Here is a 27,025-nt window from a genome sequence, read left to right on the forward strand (position 1 = left end):
ACAGCTCAGACTGAGGCGTGCAGCAGGCCCAGAAGGAAGGAGGGGCGGTGGAGCCAGAGGAGGTGGCCTTGCCTGGCCACAAGGGCTCTGAGGGTCCTCGCCTGAAGAGGGAGAGGAGATCCGGGCCAGGGGCAGGCGCTCTGGAATGCAGCCCCAGTCCCTGCTGCTGCTGCTTTTGCTGCCCAGTTTCCCAGTCATCCTGACCAGAGGTGAGCATGCCAGAGGTGAAGGGGTGAGGACATAACTCACTTGGGGAGATGCTTGGTGAGGTCAGGGAAGAGGGCCAAGTCCCAGGCTCTGAAGGGACACTGGAAAAAGGAGACTCTGTGGGAACAATCTGCAGGGAATGCTGACTACCCCAGGGGCTGCTAAGGAATGGGAAGGAGGGTACCCACCCCAGGGAGAAGCCAGCTGGCCCTGGAGTAAGAGGCAGAGGGCTCTTGGTGTGGGACAGACAAGAGAAAAGGCTGACTGCCTGCTACAGGGAAGAGAGGAGTGAGGAGCAGGAGAGAGAAACATAGAAGGGCCCACCAGGTGCCTTTCTGTCCAGCTGTCCCCATCCGCAGGGGCTCGTTGCTGGCCTTTCCTGAAGGAAATCCCTTAGGTGTCTCAGCCATTCACCTCCCAGAAGCGCCCTTGGCTCCCTCTTCATCCCAGTTGTCCGGCTTCCGGGGGATGGAGCTGGCCTGAGCTTGGGAGACTAGAGAATAAACAGGAAGGGGGTTGGAGTAATAACAGAAGTCCTGAATGGAAGAGCTGTGACCAAGAGACCATGTGGAGACCGGAACAGGGTGTGAAGGAGAGGGCATCATACAGCAGCATGCACCTGGGCCACAGGGGCTGCTGGTCACTGGCCTCTAAGGGGCACCCGGAGTGGAGAGAGCAATCACAGGTCCTTGGGCTCCCTCTCCTCCTGTCTCTTCCCCAGAGCTTCTGTGTGGAGGTTCCCTGAAACCCTGTGCCAACGGAGGCACCTGCCTGAGGCTATCTCGGGGACAAGGAACCTGCCAGTGAGTGTGCATCGTGGGAGTGGGAGCTGGGAGAGAGAGGAGAGAGAGCAGGAAAGCGGGGTGAGGAATGAGGAAAGAGAAAAGAATGGGGAGGAGGGAGAGACGGAAGAGGGGCCACTGGCCTGAAAGGTCCCTCCACCCCAGGTGTGCCCCTGGATTTCTGGGTGAGACTTGCCAGTTTCCTGACCCCTGCTGGGATACCCAACTCTGCAAGAATGGCGGGAGCTGCCAAGCCCTGCTGCCCACACCCCCAAGCTCCCCGAGCCCTGCTTCTCCACTGGCCCCCAGCTTCTCCTGCACCTGTCCCTCCGGCTTCACTGGAGAGCAATGCCAAATCCATCTGGAAGACGGCTGTCCACCTTCTTTCTGTTCCAATGGGGGCCACTGCTATGTCCAGGCCTCAGGCCGCCCACAGTGTGCCTGTGAGCCCGGGTGGACAGGTAAGCATCTAAGGAGCAGTGTGTTCATCAGTCTTCCTGAGGCTGTGACAAACACCAGACCCATGCTCCCAAAGGGTTTGTGCTGGCTCACGGTCTGATGGCTCCTCTGGCTCACGGTCTGTCGGTTCCTCTGGCTCACGGTCTGATGGCTCCTCTGGCTCACAGTCTGACGGTTCCTCTGGCGCGCAGTAGGGGAGTCGTGGTGGTGGGAACAGGCAGGAAGCAGGGTGTTCCTGTTTCATTTCTGGTGCTATGATAAACACCCTGACACAAAGCAGCATGGGGGGGGGGGTCCTGTGTGCCTTACATTTCCAAGTGCGAGCCCATTACTGAGAAGTCAAGGCAGGAACCCAAAGCTGCCAATCACAGCATGCACCATGGGGGGGGGGGGGGAGGTCAGAGATAATAAGACCATCCTCATCTAGCTTTCTCCTGTCTTATGTAGTTCGGGACCCTCACCTAGGGAATGATGCTGCCCACGATGGGCTGAGCCCTCCTACACCCATTAACAATCAAGACAATCCCCAACAGACACGCCCACGGGCCAACCTGATCTAGGCAATCCCTCCATTGAGGCTTTCTTCCCAGGTGACTCTAGGCTGTGGCAAGTTGGGAGACAAAACTAACCAGCACTCAGGTGGAGATGAGCACGGTGCTCAGCTTGCTTCCTTCTTCTCATGTAGTCCAGAACCCCCAATCCAGGGAATGGTGCTGCCCACTTTCAGAGCAGATCTTCCCACCCTCCACTTAATCCAACCTAGCAACTATCGCACAGACACATCTTCTTCTGGCCTCTACGGGTATCAGACACACATGTAGTATACACAGACATACAGATATACAAACATACATACAAGCAAAACACCCATACACGTGAAAAAATATGTAAAATAAAAAAAGGAAAAGGAGCTGGGCACAGCTGGACCGTGGCTCCGTGGGCAGCACCTGCTGCCAACCCTGACAGCCTGAGCTCAGCCCCTGGGATCCACACCACAGCGAGGAAGGAGAGGAACAAGAGAATAGAAAATAGGGCTGAGAAAACAGCCCAGTTGCTAAGGTGCTTGCCTGGCCTGCTGTGTGGACGGCTGGGCTCGATGAGGTGGTGCGTACTTTAGCACACGCACACCCATACTCAGGAAGGAGAGGCAGGAGGATCAGAAGTTCAAAATCAGAGCAGATGTGGTGGCGCACACCTTTAATGCCAGCACTCAGAAGCAAAGGCGGGAGGATCTCTCTGAGTTTGAGGCCAGCCTGGTCTATATAGCAATTTCCAGGACAGCCAGGACTGTCTAGAGAGACCCTTTGTCAAAAATAGAGAGAGAAGTTCGAAGTCATCTTCAGATTCATGTCGATATGGGTCCTTGCCTTAAAGAAAACCAAAAACTAAGTAACAACAAGAAATCCACTCAGAGCAGCTAAGTGACCCAGCAGGGTGCCACTGAGGCTTTCCACCTCCCCCAAGAAGGTCACTGCAGGGAACTCAAGTTTTCCCAGGTACACCGACGTGTAAAACTCCACTGTTAGCTGCATGTGCTTTCCAAAGCAGAAGATATGAACAGTCTAATTGCAACCCTCCTGACGCACAGCAAAACTACGGCAGAGCACAGGGCACCAGGGCAAAGAGGGTGTGAGGGTAACAGGAGAGAGACAGGAAAAAGAGGCAGAGCTGTACACACAGATAAACTAGACCAGAGCAGCGCCTGAACAACGCCCCCCCACTCCACCCCTGTGCCGTGCTGCAGGTGAGCAGTGTCAGCTCCGGGACTTCTGCTCAGCCAACCCCTGTGCCAATGGTGGAGTGTGCCTGGCCACATACCCCCAGATCCAGTGTCGCTGTCCACCTGGCTTCGAGGGTCACACCTGTGAACACGATGTCAATGAGTGCTTCCTGGAGCCAGGACCCTGCCCTAAGGGCACTTCCTGCCATAACACCTTGGGCTCCTTCCAGTGTCTCTGCCCTGTGGGGCAGGAGGGCCCGCAGTGCAAGCTCAGGAAGGGACCCTGCCCTCCTGGAAGCTGTCTCAATGGAGGGACCTGCCAGCTGGTGCCGGAGGAAGACGCCATCTTTCATCTCTGCCTCTGTCCCCCAGGTAGAGCCTCCTGGCAGCTCTCCTATACCCCTCTCTCTGAGCAGGGAGGGTCCTCTCCCGTGGCTGGGCTCCGTGGCTGGGCTCCGTGGCTGACCCCATGATCCTGTCAGGTTTCACAGGTCTGAACTGTGAGATGAATCCAGATGATTGTGTCAGGCACCAGTGTCAGAACGGGGCCACCTGCCTGGATGGCCTGGGCACCTACACCTGCCTTTGCCCAAAGGCCTGGAAGGGTGAGTTGTTCCAAGCAAGTTCATGGCTGCAGTAGGGCCTGCCCCCGGCCTCCATCCTCACCGAGGCTAGCCCTTGTCCCCTCTCTACCCCCCTGCAGGCTGGGACTGCTCTGAAGACGTAGACGAATGTGGAGCCCAGGGTCCCCCTCGCTGCAGAAATGGTGGCACCTGCCAGAACTCAGTTGGCGGCTTTCGCTGTGTGTGTGTGAGCGGCTGGGGAGGCCCAGGCTGTGACGAGAACTTGGACGACTGTGCAGCTGCCACCTGTGCCCCAGGATCCACCTGCATTGACCGAGTGGGCTCCTTTTCCTGCCTCTGCCCACCTGGACGCACAGGTGCAGACAGAGGATGGGGGGGGGGGGGGGGCGTGGAGGGCAAGAAGGCTCCTGGGGGGCAACAGGGAGTCCCAAGCGGCCTGCGAGAGCCTTGCCCCTCGGTCTCCCACAGGCCTCCTGTGCCACCTAGAAGACATGTGTCTGAGCCAGCCATGCCATGGGAATGCCCAGTGCAGCACCAACCCTCTGACAGGCTCTGTCCTCTGCTTATGCCAGCCTGGCTACTCAGGACCCACCTGCCACCAAGATCTGGATGAGTGTCAAATGGGTAAGGGTTCCCCAGCAGAGCCCTCTGAGGCCAGCCAGGCCTCCATTCTCAACAGAGGACAGAGCAGATGGTTTAGCAAATTGAAAAACTGAACCAGTATGATTTAGTGCCACATAGTCCCACATGCCTGTAATCCCAGAATGGGGGGTGGGGGGCAAGCCTCAACTACATACTGAGTTCCAGGCCATCCTGGAGTTCAAAAGAACAGCAGGTGGGGCTGGGGAGGTGGTCCCATAGTTAAAGCCCTTGCCACGAAATTGTGAGGACTGGAGTTCAGGTCCCCAGAACCCAACAGGTAGCAGATGCCAGGTGAGCATGAGGGCCCTCTATACTTCCAGCCTCAGAAGGCAAAAAGACAGGTACTCCCCAGAACAAACTGACTGGACAGATTAGCCACACCTACAATGTCTGGATCTGATATAGAGACCCGACTTCAGTAAGAAGGGGGCAGGGGAATAGCCGAGAAGGATTCCCAACATCAACCTTGCACCTTCGTATTCACGCACGTTTGGGCTCAGCCATACGTGTATGCTCACACACATGCAAACATATAGACACACAAATGAATACCACACACACAAATGGAATATACATATACATATATGTATATGTACACACACACACACAACGCTTATTTTCTTTGAAAGAATCTGGACTTGGTTTAACCCTTCTCCTAGTGCTCAGCCCTCCAAACCCCTCAGCCTCTGTTATAAATACATAGCCCCTTCCCTGATCAGTCCCATCTCCACAGACAGGCCCCCACGCCCTCCCTGAGACTCCAGCCTCCTTGTCCTTCTACCCCTGGCTTCTGTGGACTCTCAGCTCTTCTCTCCTCCCAGCCCATCAAGGACCCAGTCCCTGTGAACATGGCGGCTCCTGCCTCAACACCCCTGGCTCCTTCCACTGCCTCTGCCCACCTGGTTACACGGGCTCCCGCTGTGAGGCTGACCACAATGAGTGCCTGTCCCAGCCCTGCCACCCAGGCAGCACCTGCCTCGACCTACTTGCCACCTTCCACTGCATCTGCCCACCAGGTACAGCAAGCTGGGCGGGGCCGTGGGTGGGAGAGACAGAGAACTGACTTCAAACCCAGGGAGAATTGCCAGAGTGACCGGCGTCAGTTTTTCCCAGCTAAAACTGGGGTACCCATGGCCCCTAGGAGAAGGGTGGGCTGCCCTGTAATGAGGCTGTGTACTGCACAATCCAGGGGCAGGGTACTCCGCCCATTTCAGGATCGTCGTAGAGTGTACATCCTGATCCACTGTACACAGTGGCCCAGACCAAAAAAGAGAACGACAGTACATTTGCCGCTCTGTTCGTACCAGCCCTGAACGTCCTCCTTAATTACACACTCTCCCAGGGAGAGATGAAGTGTAAACCCTTGAAATTCCACACGGGCGTTTGCTGGAGTCGGTGCAATGGGAAAGGAGTGCTGCCCGGCTGCCCGCACTCTCGCCTCCATGCAAGAAGAAGGAGAGAACAGTGCACGCTGTATCCCCATTTCATAAATTTAAAAACCGGACCCAAAGAGGTGGAGTGAGACTTATCCAAGGTCACACTGTCAGTGAGGAGCAGAGCCAAGATCCAAAGCCTGGGCTGCAAGGGTTTTAACCACTCCACTACTGGAAGCCGAGCAGCACCCAAGCAAGCATCACGGCTCAGGCCACACAGACAAGCACAGAGAAGTAGAGAAACTACATCCAGGGGACAAATTACAGGGTAGCAAGAGGTGTCAAGACTCCCTGGGAAAGAAGAGGGCACAGGGAGGTCAGAAGGCTGACCATGAGACCATGGAGACTAGGGTGAACTTAAAGGTAAATATGGGAGCAATCTGCTTCTGTGATGCCTTTATTTAAATCCTCCTACTCCAGCACCATCACCACGACTACCACCATCACCACAAACCACCACCATCATGACTATCATTACCACCATCAACAACACAACCACCACCATCACTACCACTACTGCCAGAACCACCCACCACAACCACATCACCATCATCCCTACCACAAAGACAACCATCATCACCAGCAATAACACCATCATCACCACTACTACCACAACCACCATCACCATCACTACCACCAACATTAACACCACAAAAACCACCATCAACACCACAACCAACACCAACACCACAACCACCACCATCAACACCACAACCACCACCATCACCATCACTACCACCAACATTAACACCACAACCACCACCATCAACACCACAACCACCAACATCAACACCACAACCACCATCAACACAACCACCAACATCAACACCACAACCACCACCATCAACACCACAACCACCACCATCAACACCACAACCACCAACATCAACACCACAACCACCAACATCAACACCACAACCACCATCAACACCACAACCACCAACATCAACACCACAACCACCACCATCAACACCACAACCACCAACATCAACACCACAACCACCATCACCATCACTACCACCAACATTAACACCACAAACACCACCATCAACACCACAACCACCAACATCAACACCACAACCACCATCAACACAACCACCAACATCAACACCACAACCACCACCATCAACACCACAACCACCACCATCAACACCACAACCACCAACATCAACACCACAATCACCATCAACACCACAACCACCAACATCAACACCTCAACCACCACCATCAACACCACAACCACCACCATCAACACCACAACCACCATCAACACCACAACCACCACCATCAACACCACAACCACCACCATCAACACCACAACCACCATCAACACCACAACCACCACCATCAACACCACAACCACCATCAACACCACAACCACCACCATCAACACCACAACCACCACCATCAACACCACAACCACCAACATCAACACCACAACCACCATCAACACCACAACCACCACCATCAACACCACAACCACCACCATCAACACCACAACCACCAACATCAACATCACATCCACCACCACCACGTCACCATCATCCCTACCACAAAGACAACCATCATCACCAGCAATAACACCATCACTACCACCAACATCAACACCACAACCACCACCACCACCACCACCACATCATCATCATCACTACCACAATGACCACCACCACCACCATCACCATCACCATCACCACACCCCTGCCAGGATCCCTGCTCCCCTGGCACAGAGGCCTAGATAGCACATGAGGGCTGAATCACCCTCCAGACAGACGCCCACTTTCCCACTGGACTTCAAGAATCTCCAGGCTGGACAGCCCACCAGGTGAGCCCCACCCTCTAGGCACACAGAAAGGGCTTCCCAGGGCACTTCCTCTTGGCCCTCTGCAGGTACCCTGAGGGAAGCAGTCACACTCCAGAGCAGCTAAGCCTCAGGGCTCATCAGCGCAGCCCAGGCAGGCCGCACTGAGTTACACTCTGCAATCCAAGGCAGAGCTGCTGCAGAGCGCAGGTATCCCAGGCAGAAAGCCCAGCTGCCCCTGGCTGAGCCTGGCTGGGACCACTTCTCACCACGTCTGTGTCCTCAGGCTTGGAAGGAAGGCTCTGTGAAGTGGAGACCAATGAGTGTGCCTCTGACCCTTGCCTGAACCAAGCTGCCTGCCGTGACCTGCTCAACGGCTTCCTGTGCTTCTGCCTTCCTGGTGGGTGTGAAGACTCTGGTCCCCAGGGAACCTCTGGAGGCCAGCACCCCAAACTCTTCCATCATATCCCCCAATCCTCTTACTTACTCCCCACACTTGCCTCTGTCCTGACAAGTCCCTCCCTGTCCTCTATGTACTGCCCTGCTCGTCCTCGGGTGGAAGGCTGGCTTTGGCCACCACAGACACAGAGAATGGCTCCTTCCCATGGTAACATGAGAGGTTCTTTACCAGTGCTGGGGAGGCAGGCATGAGTGCAAAGGCAAGCACACCACCCCAGCCATACCCCCAGCACAGGCGCCATTGCTACTCCCTCCCTCTACACAGGGAGAAATGAGAACGGGAGGGAAGCTGGGTAGCTTGCCCACTGCAGAGCCTCACAGCCAGCAGGATCTGAGCTCCACTCTTTCTGTACAGCTTCTGTTGTCCCGTGCCCACCCACCTTGAGTCTCCTCCAAAGGCTCACTTTGTTCACGCTGCGCCTCCCTGCGTGACCCTGAACACTGTCCCTTCCCACCGCCTCCCCTGCCAGGATTCACTGGTGCCAGGTGTGAGGAAGACATGGATGAGTGTGCTAGTGCTCCCTGTGCCAATGGAGGGCACTGCCAAGACCGGCCTGGAGCCTTCCACTGCGAGTGTCTCCCAGGTAAACTGAGGTCCGGATCTGGGGGAGGGGACCATCGGTGCAGTCCCTGACCCTCCCCCATGCCACAGGCTTTGAAGGGCCACACTGTGAGACTGAGGTGGACGAGTGTCTCAGTGACCCCTGCCCCATGGGAACCAGCTGCCTTGACCTCCCAGGAGCCTTCTTCTGCCTCTGCCGTTCTGGCTTCACAGGTCAGGAGACAGGGAAAGGACAGGAGGGTGTGTGGGCCCACTGAAGGGTGTGTGAGCCCACTGGAGGGTGTGTGAGCCCACTGGAGGGTGTGTGAGCCCACTGGAGGGTGTGTGAGCCCACTGGAGGGGGGAAGAGCCCACTGGAGGGGGGAAGAGCCCACTGGAGGGGGGAAGAGCCCACTGGAGGGTGTGTGAGCCCACTGGAGGGGGGAAGAGCCCACTGGAGGGGGGAAGAGCCCACTGGAGGGGGGAAGAGCCCACTGGAGGGTGTGTGAGCCCACTGGAGGGGGGAAGAGCCCACTGGAGGGGGGAAGAGCCCACTGGAGGGGGGAAGAGCCCACTGGAGGGTGTGTGGTGTTCGGGATGTGAAAACAGAATGAGAGGATACCCCTAAACTAGTCAGTGCAGAAGGCACTTACAGTGAGAGCTGGAAGTGTGACTCGGGCAAAGACCTTGCCAAGAGTGCCTGAGTCCCTGGTTTAGTCCTCAGCACCACAGAAAACAGGAAGTAAAGTGACCAACTGTAAACAACCCGAGTTCAAAACTCAGAGCCTACATGAAGGTGGACGGAGAGAACTGACTCTGCAGGTTGTCATCTGGCCAGTGCCAATGGCACATGCCTGCCAACACACACACACACACACACACCCCATACCACCATACACACACACACACCACCATACACACACACACCACCATACCACCATACACACACACACCATACCACCATACACACACACACACAACCATACACACACACACCACCATACACACACACCACCATACACACACACACACACACCACCATACACACACACCACCATACACACACACACACACACCACCATACACACACACCACCATACACACACACACACCACCATACCACCATACACACACACACACACCACCATACACACACACACCATACCACCATACACACACACACACACCACCATACACACACATACCACCATACACATACACACACCATACCACCATACACACACACACACCACCATACACACACACACACCATACCACCATACACACACACACACCACCATACACACACACACCATACCACCATACACACACACACACCACCATACACACACACACACCATACCACCATACACACACACACACACCACCATACACACACACACACACCACCATACACACACATACCACCATACACACACACACCATACCACCATACACACACACACACCACCACCATACACACATCATACCACTACACACACACACACACCACTACACACACATCATACCACCATACACACATCATATCACCACACACACACCATACCACCATACACACACCATACAACCATACACACACATACCACCATACACACACACATATACCATAACACCATACACACACACATATACCATAACACCATACACACACCATCATCATACACACCACACACATTTCACCAACACACACACATATCTCATACATCACATACACACATATCTCACACACACAGCACACATCACACACACAGCACACACATCATACAAACACACATACCACACACATATCACATAAACACACACACTCACACACACACTAAATGAATAAATAGTTTTCATTAACTAAGTAAATGTCGTAACAGCAGGCGCAGATGCAAGACTGACAGTCTTGGTTGTCAGGTGGCTTTAAATCCGATGCAGGGTGAGCGTACTTCCTGTTGACCATGGCTGAGTGACAGAGAGAATGCAGAGGGTCCAATAGGTCAGGGCCCCTTAAACTTTCAGTCCACCCGTGACCCCTATTCACTCAAGAAATTTTTATTCAACTTCAAACCTAAAAGCATATAAAATAAATATATCAATCAAGCAAGCACTGAACAAATCATAGACACTTTAAAACAGTTCTTGGTATACATATAATTTGACCATTTGCTAAAGACCAATAGAAAATTTGCCACACTACTGAGATGGATTCTGGCTCTTTGCAGAAGACAAGACAATACAGATAAAATAACCTGATGCTCCATGCTGAGGACTGAGAACAGGAATATATGAAGTCTGTTTCCTGTCATTAAACTGACATAAGCTACAAGATGGGAAACTGTGTCTATCATAAAAACACCACAGTGTATAACACACATGTGTCTGGCCGGCTTAGTCATCGTCATTGTGGGGTGGAGACACATGCAGTCGAAAGTGGGGTAGTCTGTGTGTTCAGAACCAAGGCTGCATGCAGCTGCTGCATGATACAAGCATCTCAGGCTCGTGTTACGTTTGATTTTTTAATTAATTTTTAGTCATTGAATGTTAGAAAAACTTTACTGTTGTCAAAATTTTGCAACTCCTACATTTGGTTATAAGCCCCCCCCCCCCCCCCCCCCCCCCCCCCCGTCTTTCCTTGGGAGCACAGGACTCCACCCAACACAGACGGAAAATGAAAAGGCTTTGAGCAGGAAGTGCCCTTGAGAGCAGAGCAGGTCAAAACAGAAAGCCAGGCCGTGTGCTGAAGGAGAGAGCGGGCTAGGGGGGAAGAAGCTCCACTCGGGGAGCTACAGGAGACCCAGAGCTCAGGAAGGAACAGGGCAAGGAGTAGGGAAGACAGCTGGAGTCCCGAAGAAGTCAACAGAGAACAAGAAAGGACAGGTGCACAGAGAGTGAGGAAGCCACGCCCACCGGCCTTTGACCCTTCAGGACGTACAGGGCTCCTTTCCTCTCAAACTCACTTCTCCCACCCACCCACACAGGCCAGCTCTGTGAAGTTCCCCTGTGCACCCCGAACCTGTGCCAACCTGGGCAGCAATGCCAAGATCAGGAAGACAGAGCCCACTGCCTCTGCCCTGATGGAAGTCCTGGCTGTGTCCCTGCCCAGGACAACTGCACCTGCCACCATGGCCATTGCCAGAGGTAACACAGCCTCCCACCATGCCCTCCTCACCATCAGCCTCCGCTAGGACAGAAGACAGCATGGGCAGGGCCAGGCCAGTGGGATGCGACCTGATGGGGGACAGGAAGGAGATGGCAAGCTTCCTTGGGAAAGCTGATGAGCGGTCCCTGGAGGGGACAGTTTGAGCATCATTTGGGTAGCAGAAGAGGGAGAGAGGGTCAGAGCAGAGAGAAAAGTGTACATACCAGGGTTGTTCCGTCTCTCCTCACATAAGTATCCACTGGCAGCGTTGTGTGGACGCTTCCTGACACAGAACGAGCCAGGTGTGTTATCACATGACTGCAATCCAAGTCAAGGCAAATGGATCAGGCAGCCGAGGGAGGCCACAGTCAGCTACACAGTGAGTTCTGAGGCTGGCCTGAGCCACAGGAGACCCTGGAGATATATATATATATATATATATATATATATATATAGAGAGAGAGAGAGAGAGAGAGAGAGAGAGAGAGAGAGAGAGCTCAGTACAGCCACATAGTAATTTGAAGGCCAGCCTGGGCTACCTAAAATCTTTTTTTTTTTTTTTTTTTAAACAAAATGGCTCAGTGGTTAAGAGCACTGGCTTCAGAGAGCCTGCGTGGGGCTGAACTAGGGGCCCCTGCGTGTGGGTGACAGTTATGTAGGTTGGTCTGTTTGTGGGGCCCCTGGCAGTGGGACCAGGATCTGTCCCTGGCACAGGAGCTGACTCTTTGGAACCTTTTCCCTGTGGTGGGATGCCTCGCTCACCCTTGATGCAGGAGGGAGGAGCTTGGTCCTGCCTCAACTTGATATGCCATGCTTTGTTGGCTCCCATGAGGGGCCCTATCCTTTCTGAAGAGTGGATGGGGGGCAGAGGAAGGAGATGTGTGGGGAGAACGGGAGGAGAGAAGGGAGGGGAAGCTGGTTGGCATGTAAAATAAATTTTTAAAAATTAATTTAAATAAAGAAAAAGAAAAAAGAGCACTGGCTGCTCTTGCAGAGGACAGGGGTCTAGATGGCTCACAACCATCACACCTCCAGTTCAGAGGATCCAACATCTTCTGGCCTCCACAGGCACTGGGCACATACATGGTAGCCAGGTACTCATGCAGGCAAAACACCCATACAGATAAAAATAATAGGCAAAAGAGTTTCTTAGAATGGAAAGGAGACAAACAAGAGTCCCGAAGACAAAAAGGAGAAGCAGGGAGAGAGAGAGGGGGACCCTTCCGCTTTTCTTTATGATCAGATCCTCATGTGTGTGTGATGCGGGTTGGACTGGGCCAGAATGCGAGACCGAGCTTGGGGGATGCATCTCCACACCCTGTGCCCATGGGGGGACCTGCCACCCCCAGCCCTCTGGCTACAACTGTACCTGCCCGCCAGGATACACGGGTGAGTCTCTCCCTATCCCATGTACACTCCAGCCTCCAGCCCCACAAATCAAAGCTGTGGCTAGCAGCTCTGCGAGGGGAATGAGTGTGGGCTGTGGGGCACACAAGTGACTCTTGGGAGGTAGAAGAAGGAGGTTAGATGGGACAAGGGACTCTGGGATGCGGTAGGAAAGGAAATGCAAAGCATAAAGCAAGAAAGTAGAGAGGAGAACCCCACTTTTTCAGAGCTCACCTGTTCCCTCAGGGCTGTCCTGTACTGAGGAGGTAACAGCTTGTCACTCAGGGCCCTGTCTCAATGGTGGCACCTGCAGTGCCAGCCCTGAAGGATATTCCTGCACCTGCCCTCCAAGTCACACAGGTCCCCACTGCCAAACCGTCCTTGACCACTGTGTGTCTGGTGAGTGCTGTCCTGGGCTGTGAACCCCAACAGGTGAGGTGGGGCGCACCGTGTGGGTGATGTTGCTTTGAAATTTTACCTGGGTGCTTGGGGTATAGTTCAGTTGGTAGAGGGCATGCCCAGCACCCATAAGGCCTCGAATTCAATGCCCAGCACCACAAGGCATGGTGGTGCTCACCTGTAATCCCCCGGGAGATGGGAGCAGAGAATCAGGAATTCTAGGCCGTCTTTGGCTGTATGTTCAGTTCAATGGGACCCTGTCAAACAAATAGATTAGAAGTTGAGAAATGGCTCAGAGGGTCAAGGGCCTTGCTGCCGAGCCTAAAGACAGGAGTTCACTCCCCAGGACCCACATGGTAGGGTGAACTGACCCTCCAATTGTCCTCTCACCTCCACATGCCCATTGTGACATGCACATAACCCCGCCATATAAATGTAAAAACAGGGGTTGGGCCGGGCGGTGGCGGCGCACGCCTTAATCCCAGCATTCTGGAGGCACAGGCAGGCGGATCTCTGTGAGTTCGAGGCCAGCCTGGGCTACAGAGTGAGTTCCAGGAAAGGTGCCAAAGCTACACAGAGAAACCCTGTCTCGGAAACAGGGTTGGGGATTTAGCTCAGTGGTAGAGTGCTTGCCTAGCAAGCACAAGGCCCTGGGTGCAGTCCTCAGCTCTGGGAGAAAAAAAAATGTAAAAACAATTTTAAATAACTAACTGGACAGCCGTAAGTTGTATTGGTGAGAGGTAGACTGTGCTGTGTGTGACCAAGGTCACAGGCCAGGTTACAGGCACGGAACCCAACCCCTCACAGACTCCTCTCTCCAGCCTCGTGCCTCAATGGGGGTACCTGTGTGAACAAGCCTGACACTTTCTTCTGCCTCTGTGCCACGGGCTTCCAGGGGCTCCGCTGTGAGAGGAAGATTGGCCCCAGCTGTGCAGACAGGTGAGCATGGTGTGAGGCCCCCCAAGAAGAGCAGAGGAACCCTCAACCCCCCATTTCCTCTCTACCTCCCTTGGGCTTGGTGCTACCACAGCTCCCCCACACTCTGGCTGCTCCTCCTCCATGGAGTTGACCTACCATTTCCCCACCATCAAACTTGTTACCCCACACTGCACACTCCCCGTCTCCCAGACCTTTCCACACATCACCTCTGTCTTGTCCAGCCCCTGCAGGAACAAGGCAACCTGCCAAGACACACCTGAAGGTGCCCGCTGCCTCTGCAACCCTGCCTATACAGGAAGCAGCTGCCAGGTGAGGTGCAATAAGCCAGATGTGCCAAGTGGGAGAGGCTGGAGAGCTCTAGCTAGTGGGGTCTCGGGGACTAACCGGTGAGCAACAGGGAAACAGATGTCCACATGAAGGGATGTGTGGAAGTCTAGGGTTAGCTTCTCACTGGGGTGTGAGGTGAAGAAGGAAGGAAAGCCAAGCATGTTGGTGCACACTTGTAATCCCCACACTTGGGAGACAGAAGCAGAAGAATCAAGAGTTCAAGGCCAGCCTCAGCTACATAGCAAGTTTGAGGCCAAGTCTGGGGGTTGGGGGTGAGCTGGATGAGTTTCTGACCCTGCAGACTGCTCTGAAACATGAGGAGAGAAGTCAGAGAGGGTCATCGGCTCAGCCCATCCTCAAGGACATCATCTTAGAGCTTTTGCTCATCTCTGGGTCCCAGAAGCGCTGGCCTTCCTGTCTTATATTCTCTTCCAACCTCAGACTCTGGTAGACTTGTGTGCCCAGAAGCCCTGCCCACACACTGCCCGATGCCTCCAGAGTGGACCCTCCTTCCAGTGTCTGTGCCTCCAGGGATGGGCAGGACCTCACTGTGACCTCCCCGTGTCCTGCCAGGAGGCTGCCATGAGCCAAGGTACCATGCCCAGAACTGGGGATCAGAGTTCCCTTTGTCCCAGGCCCAGGGCAGCCACAAAGCTTGTGTCCCAGCCAAAACAACCAAGAGAAACTAGTCATTTATGCCACAGTTCAACACACAGGACAGTCTTACACAGCTCCACTCTTACTATATTTAACATCAACAGCCCAGGCAAGACTCCAATTTAACACAACTACTAGCAGCGTGTATCTCGTATCCACCACGGCTAGAAGGCCACTGGAGTGAACCAATAGAACGCAACAGCACCAACATCTCACCTGCCCAGCCTCTTATGGAATACTCTGTCAGGGCGAGCTGGCAGCGGGGGTGGGGTGGTGCTGAGAACCCTTCCACCCAGCTTAGCTCCATCCCTTCCTGTCTGTCTGTCTGTCTGTCTTCCCAGGCGTAGAGGTCTCTGACCTGTGCCAGAATGGAGGCCTCTGTATAGACAGGGGCCCCTCCTATTTCTGCCAGTGCCCTCCTGGATTCCAAGGCAGGTTATGCCAGGATAATGTGAACCCCTGTGAGTCCAAGCCTTGCCAGCACGGGGCCACCTGTGTGGCCCAGCCCAAGGGCTATGTCTGCCAGGTAAGAGGTCTAGAGGAGCCGAGATGTGACAACACAGGAAGGGTGGTGAGAACCTAGTGTGCCCAGTCCTGTCTTCCACTGAAGCCAAGACCCAAACACCCACCAGGTCAGGCCATCACACCGCCTACGTCTTTTCCCTTCACCTTTTTACAACCCTTGCCTCCACATTTGTCCTTTTGCGGGTTCAGTCTTGACCCTACTGCCAAAGGGGTCTACTAAAACAAAGGCTGACCTGTCCCTCCCTCATTAAGACCACCAGGGACAACTTCCAAAGCCCTGAAGGATATACCTTCCTGCCTGTCCCTCGGGCCACATCTGCTCTGCACCCCCTTGCTCCAGCATCACAAAACTGTTTCTGCCTTTGAGCCTTGTCCTCCACTGCTGCTCCGCCTAGAACAGCCCTTTCCCGACTCTTCCACTTCAGGGTGACTTGGAAGCACCTGCCTCTGGAAGATGTCCTGTTTTCCTCTGAGCTGGAGGAGGGCTTCTCCTCACTGGTGCAGGCCACTCTCCAGGAGAGGAACTGCCAGGATTAAAGCACAGCCAGTCTGAATCCTGTGCTCAGAAACACAACTTTTTTTTTTTTTTAAATTTTGTGTGTATGAGTGTTTTACCTGTATGTATGTGCACACATGCGTGCCCAGCACCCATGGAGATCAGAAGATAGATTCAGATCCCCTGGAACTGAGTTGCTGATAGTTGTAAAACACCACGTGGGTGCTAGGAATTGAACCCAGGTCTCTGGAGGAGCAACAAGTGTTCTTTTTTTTTTTTTTTCAAGACAGGGTTTCTCTATGTAACAACCCTAGCAGTCCTAGAACTAGCTCTGTTGACCAGGATGGCCTTGAACTCACAGAGATCTGTCTGCCTCTGCCTCCCAAGTGCTGGGATTAAAGGCATGCACCACCACAACCAGCAAAGAACTGTTTTTGTTTGTTTTGTTTGCCTTTATGTTCTTAACTGCTGAGCCATCTTTCCTGGGCCTTGCCCTCCGCACCCAAAACACTTCTGCATTCTTTCTTTCTCCTTTTTCAGACTCTATTTTTTTTTTTTTTTTTTTTTTTTTGAGGCTTAGTCTCATGTAGCCCAGACTGGCCTCGAACTCACTATGTTGCTTAGTGTTTATAGATAACCATAAACTCTCCTGCCTCCACCTAGTCAGTGCTGGGATTGTAGGAATGCACCCCCACACTACTTTATCGTTGTGGGGATCAAACGCAGGACCGTGCGTCTGCTAGTGTCTTCACTAGGGTTTCTACTGCTATGTGTTTGAAGATGGGGCGGTAAAGAAGCAGCCATCTCATGAGTGAGAAGGGAAAAGTTTATTCCAAACTGCAATGGCTGTCTTCCAGGAAAGCAGGGAGAAGGGACAAAGGGAAGATTTTCCAGGGTTAAATGGGAACTGGAGAAAGGAGGTCTGTGAGCTGGGGTGGGGCTGGTGAGCAGGGACTGAGGGAGCCCAGAGGCTGGCATTGACCTTGACAGTAGGTACCACAGTCACAGGTTAATAGGAGGGCCACAAGTTCCTCTTGCAAAAGATGAGGAAAATGACTCCTTTTTAGCAAGCAGGAGCTTTCTTCAAGCCCCTGAGGGAATGGGGTCTTTTGTCTAAATGCAGACCTTGGTAAAAGGACATTCTTGGAGGACTAGACACTATGAAGAGACACCACGACCAGGCAACTCTTAAAAAGGCAAACATGTGTTTGTGGCTGGCTTACACTTCAGAGGTTTACTTCATTGTCACATCAGGGAGCCTTGCAGCATGCAGGCAGCCATGGTGCTGGAGAGGCAGCTGAGAGCTCTACATCTTGACCAGCAGGCAGCAGGAGGAGACAGTGAGCCACTAAGCCTGGTTTGAGCTTCTGAGACCTCAAAGACCACCCCCTAGTGATGCTCTTCCTCCAAGAAAGCCACACCTCCTCCAACAAGGCCACTCCCTATGGACTTTTAGGGGGCCATTTTCATTCAAACCACTACACAAAGCAAACACGTTACCCATTGAGTTATGTGTCCCAGCATCACCATATCTAACCCTTAGGAACATTTTCAGACATAAAGAAGCAGGGTGGAGCTAGGAATAACCCTGTCTCAAAAATGAAGAGAAGTGTACCCTGATTAGTGAACCTCTGTGCACCCACCATTCAACTCCATGTCCTCATGAAACTCCCTCCTCCAAAAGTTTCCAAAATGCCCTCCGCGCATTCCTACAGCTCTCTGATTCTCTGTGAGTCCATTTCTCAGACTCTCCAGAGCCTCCCTCTGGCATGTCATCTGGCAGAAGCACAGAACTAGGGACTTTGCCCTCACAAGCAAAACCACAGTGTGGCTCTGAGCAGAGCCAGTCTTGCACCGATCCCCACGCCTGACAAGGCCGTGTGACTTTCCAAAACATCTTCGCCGTTCCGCCAACTGTTTCATTAACTGTGGGAAGAGGGTAAAGGAGATAACATTTCTCCGCAGCTACTAAGAGGAGGGAGGAAAGTTACAGATTACACAGTCGGTGCTGTCTCTCTGTTTATTAAGCAACACAGAACAGGGTGAGCTCTTCTCTCCCCTTTATCTGCACTTCTTAAAAAACTGGCTCAGCCAAGACAGCACTTGCCTCACAAGCCTGGAGATCTGAGTTCAGATCCCCTAAACCCAAGTACAAAGCTGGGCTCAGCAGCACATGCCTGGAATCCCAGTGACAGGGAGAAGGTGAGATGGGAGGCAGATGCCGGGGAGGTATCGGGCCATCTAGCCTGACCTAATCGGCAATGTTCCCAGCCAATGAGAGGCCCTGTCTCAAACAAAACAAAAGGTGGGAGAGTCCTCTGACCTACACACACACACACACACACACACACAACACACACACTCACTCTCACACACACACACTCACACATACTCACTCTCACACACACACGCGCGTGCACACATATCAAGAGCAGGTGTTCAAGATCAATGTATAAAGTATGAGAGAGGCTGGAGGGTAAGTTGGTAGGGGAAAGAGGTTTCACCAAAAATGAGGCAATGCTTAGTGACTTGTTGTTTGGGACCGAGGGTTAAACTCTCTCCCTGAACAGTAGCATGTCGGACAGTCCTGACACAGGCTGTCCGTGTGAGGGGTGAGGAGTCCGGCTGTCGAGGTAGGAGGCGGGCAGACCTCCTTGAGCTCAGCTCATCCACTGGTTCCCTGTGTCTCCAGTGTGCCCCAGGCTACGAAGGACAGAATTGCTCAAGAGAACAGGATGCTTGTAGGTCTCAGCCTTGCCACAACCATGGAACCTGCACCCCCAAGCCTGGGGGTTTCCACTGTGCCTGCCCTCCGGGCTTTGTGGGGCTCCGCTGTGAGGGGGATGTGGATGAGTGTCTCGACCGACCCTGCCACCCCACTGGCACTGCAGCCTGCCACTCTTTAGCCAACGCCTTCTATTGTCAGTGTCTGCCTGGACACACAGGTGAGGCCTGGAGTCTCTGGGGCACAGTTAGACCAGGAAAACCCAAACAGTCCTTTCCCAAAAGGCAGCCTGGTTTCCTCACCCTTTGCCTCCACACCTCTCCCCAGAGAAGATGCCCCAGCATCCTCTTGCCCGCATATCATGTGCTAAACCAACTGTCAGGAGTAAGTCAACACAGGCAGTGACTGAAGCCATGTGTGATCTCCAATCTCACCCCACCACAGGCCAGCGGTGTGAGGTGGAGACAGACCCCTGCCAGAGCCAGCCCTGCTCCAATGGAGGGTCCTGTGAAGTCACAGCAGGACCACCCCCTGGCTTCGAGTGCCACTGCCCCAAGGTAAGTAAGTGCTGCCACACCCGTCTCTCTCTTCTCCCTACACTGAGGAAAGGTCAGATTGCCAGAGCCAGAGCCCCAGGGAGGTGAGTGGGAAATGCTGGAGACAGAATAACTGGTGAGCTCCCAGGTTCACCATGGTTCTCGGGAACAGGGAATGGCACAATCAGATGGCAGTGCTTGGTGAGGCAGGCAGATCAAGAGTTCAAGGTCATCCTTGGTTACACAATGACTTTGAGGTCGGTCTGGGCTCTATGAGACTATCTCAAAACACAAAATGAAACAAGAAAACCAACCCTTCCTTGAATGGCTTTAGACAAGTTCTTTAAACTCTGTGTGGGGGGACAGGTGTGAGTGAGGGGCTCAGGGCAGGAACTCAGTTAGGACAGCTACCTTCCTTATCCTAACATAACACTCATGGGCCAAACCCAGCAATCACCATAGCAAACACTTTCCTCTGCTTATGCCTTCCTCCTGTTTACCCTGGGAAGGCGAGGGAGAGCCTATGACCTGTCTCCAAGGACACAGTAAGTGGTCAACTGCACTAGCCGATCAGTCTTCATGGATTTGGAACCTGAAACTGAGCAAGGCTGCATAGCTGCACTTCACCCATTCCCGCTAACTGTGTGGACTTAGTTGGGGACTTAGCTGCAACATCCATTACAATTGCCTTGGTACTCTCCCAGGTCCCTCTCCTGTATGACAGTCTAGAGTCTACGCAGGGCTACCCCAGCCGTTTGCCTCGGGGAAGACTGACCTGACGCAAGGGCCTTCTGTATTCTCTCTTCTCTGCCACAGGGTTTTGAAGGCTCCACCTGTACCCACAAAGCCCCTTCCTGCGGCATCCATCATTGCCACCACGGAGGCCTCTGCCTGCCCTCCCCTAAGCCAGGCTCCCCACCCCTCTGCGCCTGCCTTGGTGGCTTTGGGGGCCCTGACTGCCTGACACCCCCAGCTCCACAAGGTTGTGGGCCACCCTCACCCTGCCTGCACAATGGTAGCTGCTCTGAGACCCCCCGGTTGGGCAACCCTGGCTTTCAATGCTCCTGCCCTCCTGACTCGCCGGGGCCTCGGTGTCAAAGGCCAGGGGCAAATGGGTGCGAGGGCCGAGGTGGTGACGGGGCTTGTGATGCTGGCTGCAGTGGCCCAGGAGGAGCCTGGGATGGGGGGGACTGCTCCCTGGGGGTCCCGGACCCCTGGAAGGGCTGTCCCTCCAGTTCCCTGTGCTGGCTTCTTTTCCGGGATGGGCGGTGCCACCCACAGTGCGACTCTGAGGCATGTCTGTTTGATGGCTACGACTGTGAAATCCCTCCAACCTGCACGTGAGCCTGGAGCCCCGGGGATGAGAGGCGGGATGGGGGGAGGTGGGGAGACACACATGCCCGAGTTACAGGCTAAGGAAAACTCTGGGTTCCAGCCCAGAGGAATGGAGTGACTAACACTGTGAGACAGAGGCAGCCTTTGTCTGGACTCCTGAGAGCTCCAAGGTCTCAGGCCTCAGTTCCCCCACACTCCCCCCCAGACTTTCCGCCATAGAATACCTCCCCTGGCAACCAGCACTCCCAAGAGAAAGGGTCTTGGATCCTCTTTCTGGGAGAGGGGCGGGATGCAAGGTTGGTCTCGGGAGACTGTCAGTAGACGTCAGGGTGTTTGGTCACCACCCTTAGCAACTACAGTGGCAGAAGCCATGGAGAGGCCTGAGTCCATCTCTCCTCTCCCCACAGCCCAGCCTACGACCAGTACTGCCAAGATCACTTCCACAATGGACACTGTGAAAAGGGATGCAACAGTGCTGAATGTGGCTGGGACGGGGGCGACTGCAGGCCGGAAGATGGAGACTCCGAGTGGGGGCCCTCCCTGGCCCTGCTGGTGGTGCTGAGTCCCACAGCCCTGGATCAGCAGCTGCTTGCTCTGGCCCGAGTACTGTCCCTGACTCTGAGGGTTGGGCTCTGGGTGAGGAAGGACAGTGATGGCAGGAACATGGTGTTCCCCTATCCGGGGGCCCGGGCCAAAGAGGAGCTGAGCGGGACTCGGGATTCCTCTTCATGGGAAAGACAAGGCCCTCACACCCAGCCCCTGGGCAAGGAGCCAGACTCCCTCAGTGCTGGGTAAGCAAGAGATGGAGGGCCAAGTGTTAGTAGTTATTTCAGTGGAGCTGGAGAAGGGGACCAGAGGCTAGACCGTCCCTGATGTGCCTCTTCTCCAGGTTTGTGGTGGTGATGGGAGTGGATTTGTCCCGCTGTGGTCCTGAACACCCTGCATCCCGCTGTCCCTGGGACTCCGGGCTCCTGCTGCGCTTCCTTGCAGCGTTGGCCGCAGTGGGAGCCCTGGAGCCCCTGCTGCCTGGACCCTTGCTGGCTGCTCACCCTCAAACAGGGACCAGTAGGTGACCCCTTCCATTTCCCTCCACCTTCGCTCATGCCATCTCTGGGAGAGATCAGACTGAGAGCCAAGGGGGAACTTGGTCTAACACCTCTTCTTTGAAAAGAGTCTCCCTCTGGGCCATCCATTCAGCGGCCTCCCTGTTTCCCTGAGAACTCTGTACTGACCTCTGCCGTAGTCCTGCTACCAGGCTTGGGTTCAGCTTATAAAAGAACAGTAACTATCACACATACCACATCACATCCTATGGGCTCTCCTCTAAGCATTTTACCATTAACACATTTAACTACTTGAGACAGGTGAGGAAACGGAGGCAGGCTACTCCACTGGCTCGGTCTCACCAAGGATGCTCCCCCTTTGTGATTCTCTCCTACCAGGGCCCCCTGCCGGCCAGCTTCCCTGGCCCGTACTGTGTTCGGCAGTGGCCGGGGTGCTTCTCCTGGCCCTAGGAGCTCTCCTTGTCCTCCAGCTCATCTGGCGCCGGCGGCGGCAGCGGCGAAAACATGGGGCCCTGTGGCTGCCCCCTGGTTTCACTCGAAGGCCTCTGACACAGCAGGCACCCCACCGACGGAGGCCCCCGCTAGGCGAGGACAGCATGGGTCTCAAGTGAGACTGAGAAGGGCCTGGGGTTCAGGGAGGGGGTGTCCAGAGCTCTAAGAAACAGTACTGCGGAAGTGGAGGGCTTCTGGAAACGCTGGAGATGCTGAGTGGCCCTAGCCTATATAACCCCTACCTCCTCACCCCATCCAGGGCGCTGAAGCCAGAGGCAGAAGTGGATGAGGATGGAGTGGCCATGTGCTCTGGCCCTGAGGAGGGGGAGGAGGTGAACCAGGTGAAAAGAGTGGGTGGGTGGGAAATGGTCTGGAGGTGCCAGCGGTGGTGTCGAGAAGACAGCTCAGTGACTTTTCACTGTCCCTTTCTCTTGCCCCAAGGCTGAAGAAAGGGCCTCAGCCTCCAAGTGCCAGCTCTGGCCACTGAACAGCGGCTGTGGAGAGCTCCCACAGGTAGCCATGCTGACCCCTCCTCAAGAGTGTGAAATGGAGGTTCTGGACATGGACACTCGTGGACCTGGTACACAACCTAGACCAAAACAAAACAAATTCCTACCGCTGGCCCTTTTAGAAGCAAAGCCCATTAAAATTCAAACTGGAACCTTCGGAACAGTGGCTCTCAGAGCAGAGACCTAGGACAGAACAGTGCTATATGGGGATCTGTCAGGAATGCAAACTCAAACTCTCAGCAAGCAGAGGTGGGGGAGCAATCTAACCAAACCTCTAGATAAGTGTGACTCAGGTTCAAGCCTGAGAACCTTTGAGAATTAAAGCCTTCTTGCTCCTATTACTGATGAGACATTAAGTCAAGAGCTGGACATAGTGGTGAATCACACCTTTAATCCCAGCACTTGGGAGGCAGAGGCAAGTGGATCTCTGTGAGTTTAAGACCAGCCTGGTCTAGTGAGTCCCAGGACAGTCAGAGCTATATAGTGAGACCCTGTCTCAATCCCTTTCTCAACCTCCTCCCACCCACCCCACCCAAAAAAATGGCAGAGCTTGTCTTCTGGCTGAAATTCTCCTAGCAGCCATGTTATTCTTCTTGTTTTCTGCCGATTGACCTAGCATCCATTCTCACCCACAGATGGGGTGACAGGCCTGATGTCAGCAGTCTTCTGTGGAGGAGTGGAGTCGACGATCGTCCAAGGACCATGGTTGGGAAATCCCGAACCCTGGGAACCACGGCTGGATAGAGGGGCCAGCCCCCAGACTCACACTGTGGGCACTGGAGAGACACCCCTGCACCTGGCTGCCCGATTCTCTAGGCCAACTGCTGCCCGCCGCCTCCTTGAGGCTGGAGCCAACCCCAACCAGCCTGACCAGGCGGGGCGCACCCCACTTCACACTGCGGTGGCCGCTGATGCTCGGGAGGTCTGCCAGGTCAGCACTCACTGGGGTCCATACCAGAAGTAGGAGTAAGCTTGCAGGTAAAATGGAGAGGTCTTCTCTAGGTTTGACGAGGAGGAAACTGAGCCGAAGACCTGAAAGAGGAAGGTGGCAGGCAGCGACTGGAGAGGGGGTTGGAGGGCCGGCCTACCATTTAATCCCAGCACTGGAGAGACTAAGGCAGGCAGGTCACTAGGAGTCCCAGGCTAGCGTGGGCTGCGAAGCAAGACCTTGTCTCAAAACCAACAGACAACAAAAGCGTGAGGGGCCTGACCTAGAAGTCCAGGGTAACGCAGGGGTCACAGGCCCTTTCTGCCTCCCCAGCTCCTACTGGCTAGCAGACGGACTGCTGTGGATGCACGCACGGAGGACGGGACTACACCTCTGATGCTGGCTGCCAGGCTGGCAGTGGAGGACCTGGTTGAAGAACTGATCGCCGCCCGAGCGGATGTGGGAGCCAGAGATAAAAGGGGTATGACTGGAGCCGGTGTGCTCTGGGAATGTTGGGCAGAGCGGGAATGAGGTGAGGTTCAAACAGCAGGCGTAGCAGGGACAGACTAGGATACCCCTCCTATGCTGTGGTGTGGAGAGTTTCCCCTTCCCCGTCAACTACACATCTTGCCTCAGTCCATGGATCCGGGATGGAAGAAGTATCTGCGGGAACGGGATGGGGATACCCCGGTCCCACCGATCCAGAACAATACCCATTGTCCCCCTCCGCGCGCCGATGACGTCACCAGGGCAACGCGTGCAGCCGACTGTCGGTTGCCAGGGCAACGCTTCCCGCCTCTGAGGAACCCAAGTAGCTCTCCCTTCCTCCCCGCGCCCCGCCCGCCCCCCACCAAGGCCAGAACCCGTGGGAAACTGGATCGCGGGTCTCCCAACTGCGGGGTAACGGCTCCCATGTGGCACCCCAGGAAAAACCGCACTGCACTGGGCCGCTGCTGTGAACAACGCCCGAGCTGCCCGCTCCCTCCTCCAGGCTGGAGCTGATAAAGATGCCCAAGACAGCAGGGTGAGCCCCTGCCGCAGACTCCCCACGGAACAATCCAAAAGCACGGGAAACCAGAAAGCTCAAAAAGGGGGCGGGCCCAGCGCCTGGCGGGAGGAGAGTGACACCCGGTGGGCGGGGACTCTGACCGCCCGCGGGCTTTCCGGTCTCCGCCCCGCAGGAGCAGACGCCGCTGTTCCTGGCGGCGCGCGAAGGAGCCATGGAGGTGGCGCAGCTGCTGCTGGAGCTCGGGGCGGCCCGAGGACTGCGGGACCAGGCCGGGCTGGCCCCGGGAGATGTGGCCCGCCAGCGAAGCCACTGGGATCTGCTGACGCTCCTGGAGGGGGCGGGGCCGCCCATGCCGGAGGCCCGTACGCACGCACGCACCGCGCCAGGGGGCGGGGCCGCGCCGCGCTGCCGGACGCTGTCGGCGGGAGCGCGCCCGCGCGGGGGCGGAGCCAGTCTGCAAGCTCGCACTTGGTCCGTGGACTTGGGGACGCGCGGGGGCGCAGCCTATGCGCGCTGCCGGAGCCGGTCTGGAGGCTCCGTAGGCCCTCCCTTGCGCGGCCGCAGGTTTTCCGCGGGCTCCCGTGGGCGACGCGGGGCCAGGGCATCCCAGGATGACTGGCCTCGCGACTGGGTGGCCCTGGAAACCTGCGGCTCCGCCCGCAGTGCGCCGATCCTGCCTCCGAGCCTGACCCCATCCCCAGAACACGGATCCCCTCAAGTTGCCTGGGGTCTTCCAGTCCACCAAGAGGTGCCCGTAAACTCGGGTGGAGAGAATCAAAACTAGGCGGCTGCATGGAGGGAAGGGAGCGGCAAGCAGTCTGGAAGACACCAGACAGCATTCTGCTCACTTGTCCTTCCACATAGTGTGCACAGCACTGGGAAGAGGGTTTAGGATGCCCGAATGACACATGCCGGCCTCTTCCTGGAAAATAGAGCAGCTACAAGAGGACAAAGTGGATTTTGAGAATCCCTAGACTGGAACCAAGAACTGTCGGCAAATTGGGTGTAAAACGTTTCTTGTGTATGGTTTCCCAAAGGGAACCTCTGCTATCCACTACCCACGAGTATTTATTGAGCACCTGCTATATGCTGGGCGTTGTGTAGATGATGGAAGGTAACCAATGGCCCCTCCAGCTGATGACTCCTTGCCCTCCCTTCTGCCCCTCCCACCTCACCCAAAAATGGTGCAGGGATGAGGCTTTGCTTTCTACCCACTGCTCTCTCTAAGAACCCCAAACTCATGAATAATAAAGCTGATTTAAAGTGTTACTCAATTTGTCTGGGGACCTGGACAGTGCATAGTGTTTGGGAAATTTAGTATTCTAGGTTCATCCATATAGGTAGGGGGCGTTTAAATATAATTAAGGGCAAACAATCCGGGGATCCCAGTTCATTTGGGGTATCATCTGAAGGCGAGAATCTCTAATAGGCAAAAAAAATTTACAAGGTGACATATACTGTTCCTCATCCAAGGGCATTTAGCTATAACAGGAGATTCCTAAGGTCTCGAATAAAGGAGGAACTTGAACTGGAATTTCAGCCTCATGGCTTCACCTCAATACCGATAAACCTGTGATGTGCAGCCAGGAGGCATTCTGGAAGATTACCAGCCACCATTTATAGAGCGTCCCCCATGTGCCAAGGGCCTCACTACAATTAACCCATCCTAATTCTCTGAGGTAAGTGCCACCAAAGGCCACTTTGCCCTTTCACAACTTGAGGCACATTTACCTAAGATTGCAGGGCTCTCTTCATCCCCTTTCATGTCCCAAGCCACTCGGCTCTAACTTCACATGGCAGACAGTCATTTGGAGACCCTAGTTGTCTGTTCCTCTCCCCCTTGGGGCTAACCAGAACTGGTCAAAAGCCAAACTAAGTTCTGTATCCCACTCTCATGACCCCAGGCAAGTCTTCCCCTGACCTTTGTC

The 27,025-nt window shown here is 54.7% G+C and overlaps 1 protein-coding gene and 1 long non-coding RNA gene across 2 annotated transcripts; one reads left to right on the top strand and one right to left on the bottom strand.

Annotated features, from left to right (window-relative positions):
* On the top strand, window positions 1–26,366 carry Notch4 (notch receptor 4). The gene is made up of 30 exons (XM_036167129.1): window positions 1–209; window positions 929–1,010; window positions 1,155–1,450; window positions 3,193–3,540; window positions 3,651–3,773; window positions 3,872–4,108; window positions 4,221–4,376; window positions 5,216–5,410; window positions 7,912–8,025; window positions 8,555–8,668; window positions 8,737–8,859; window positions 11,610–11,769; window positions 13,014–13,159; window positions 13,403–13,555; window positions 14,377–14,494; window positions 14,716–14,803; window positions 15,263–15,413; window positions 15,820–16,004; window positions 19,192–19,444; window positions 19,669–19,781; window positions 20,577–21,100; window positions 21,503–21,886; window positions 21,985–22,160; window positions 22,538–22,766; window positions 22,911–22,992; window positions 23,093–23,231; window positions 23,796–24,091; window positions 24,422–24,569; window positions 25,015–25,112; window positions 25,270–26,366. Exons 1-30 carry the CDS (start codon window positions 146–148, stop codon window positions 25,879–25,881), a joined length of 5,907 nt encoding a protein of 1,968 aa, XP_036023022.1. The 5' UTR covers window positions 1–145; the 3' UTR covers window positions 25,882–26,366.
* LOC118569366 lies at window positions 11,300–13,803 on the bottom strand. Its single transcript, XR_004943071.1, has 3 exons — window positions 13,734–13,803; window positions 11,995–12,184; window positions 11,300–11,859 (listed from the first exon to the last, which is right to left on the bottom strand). It is a non-coding gene; the product is annotated as an uncharacterized LOC118569366 (long non-coding RNA).
* Window positions 26,367–27,025: the final 659 nt, after the last annotated feature.

Source organism: Onychomys torridus, chromosome 18, assembly GCF_903995425.1.
Source record: "Onychomys torridus chromosome 18, mOncTor1.1, whole genome shotgun sequence".
NCBI lineage: Eukaryota > Metazoa > Chordata > Mammalia > Rodentia > Cricetidae > Onychomys > Onychomys torridus.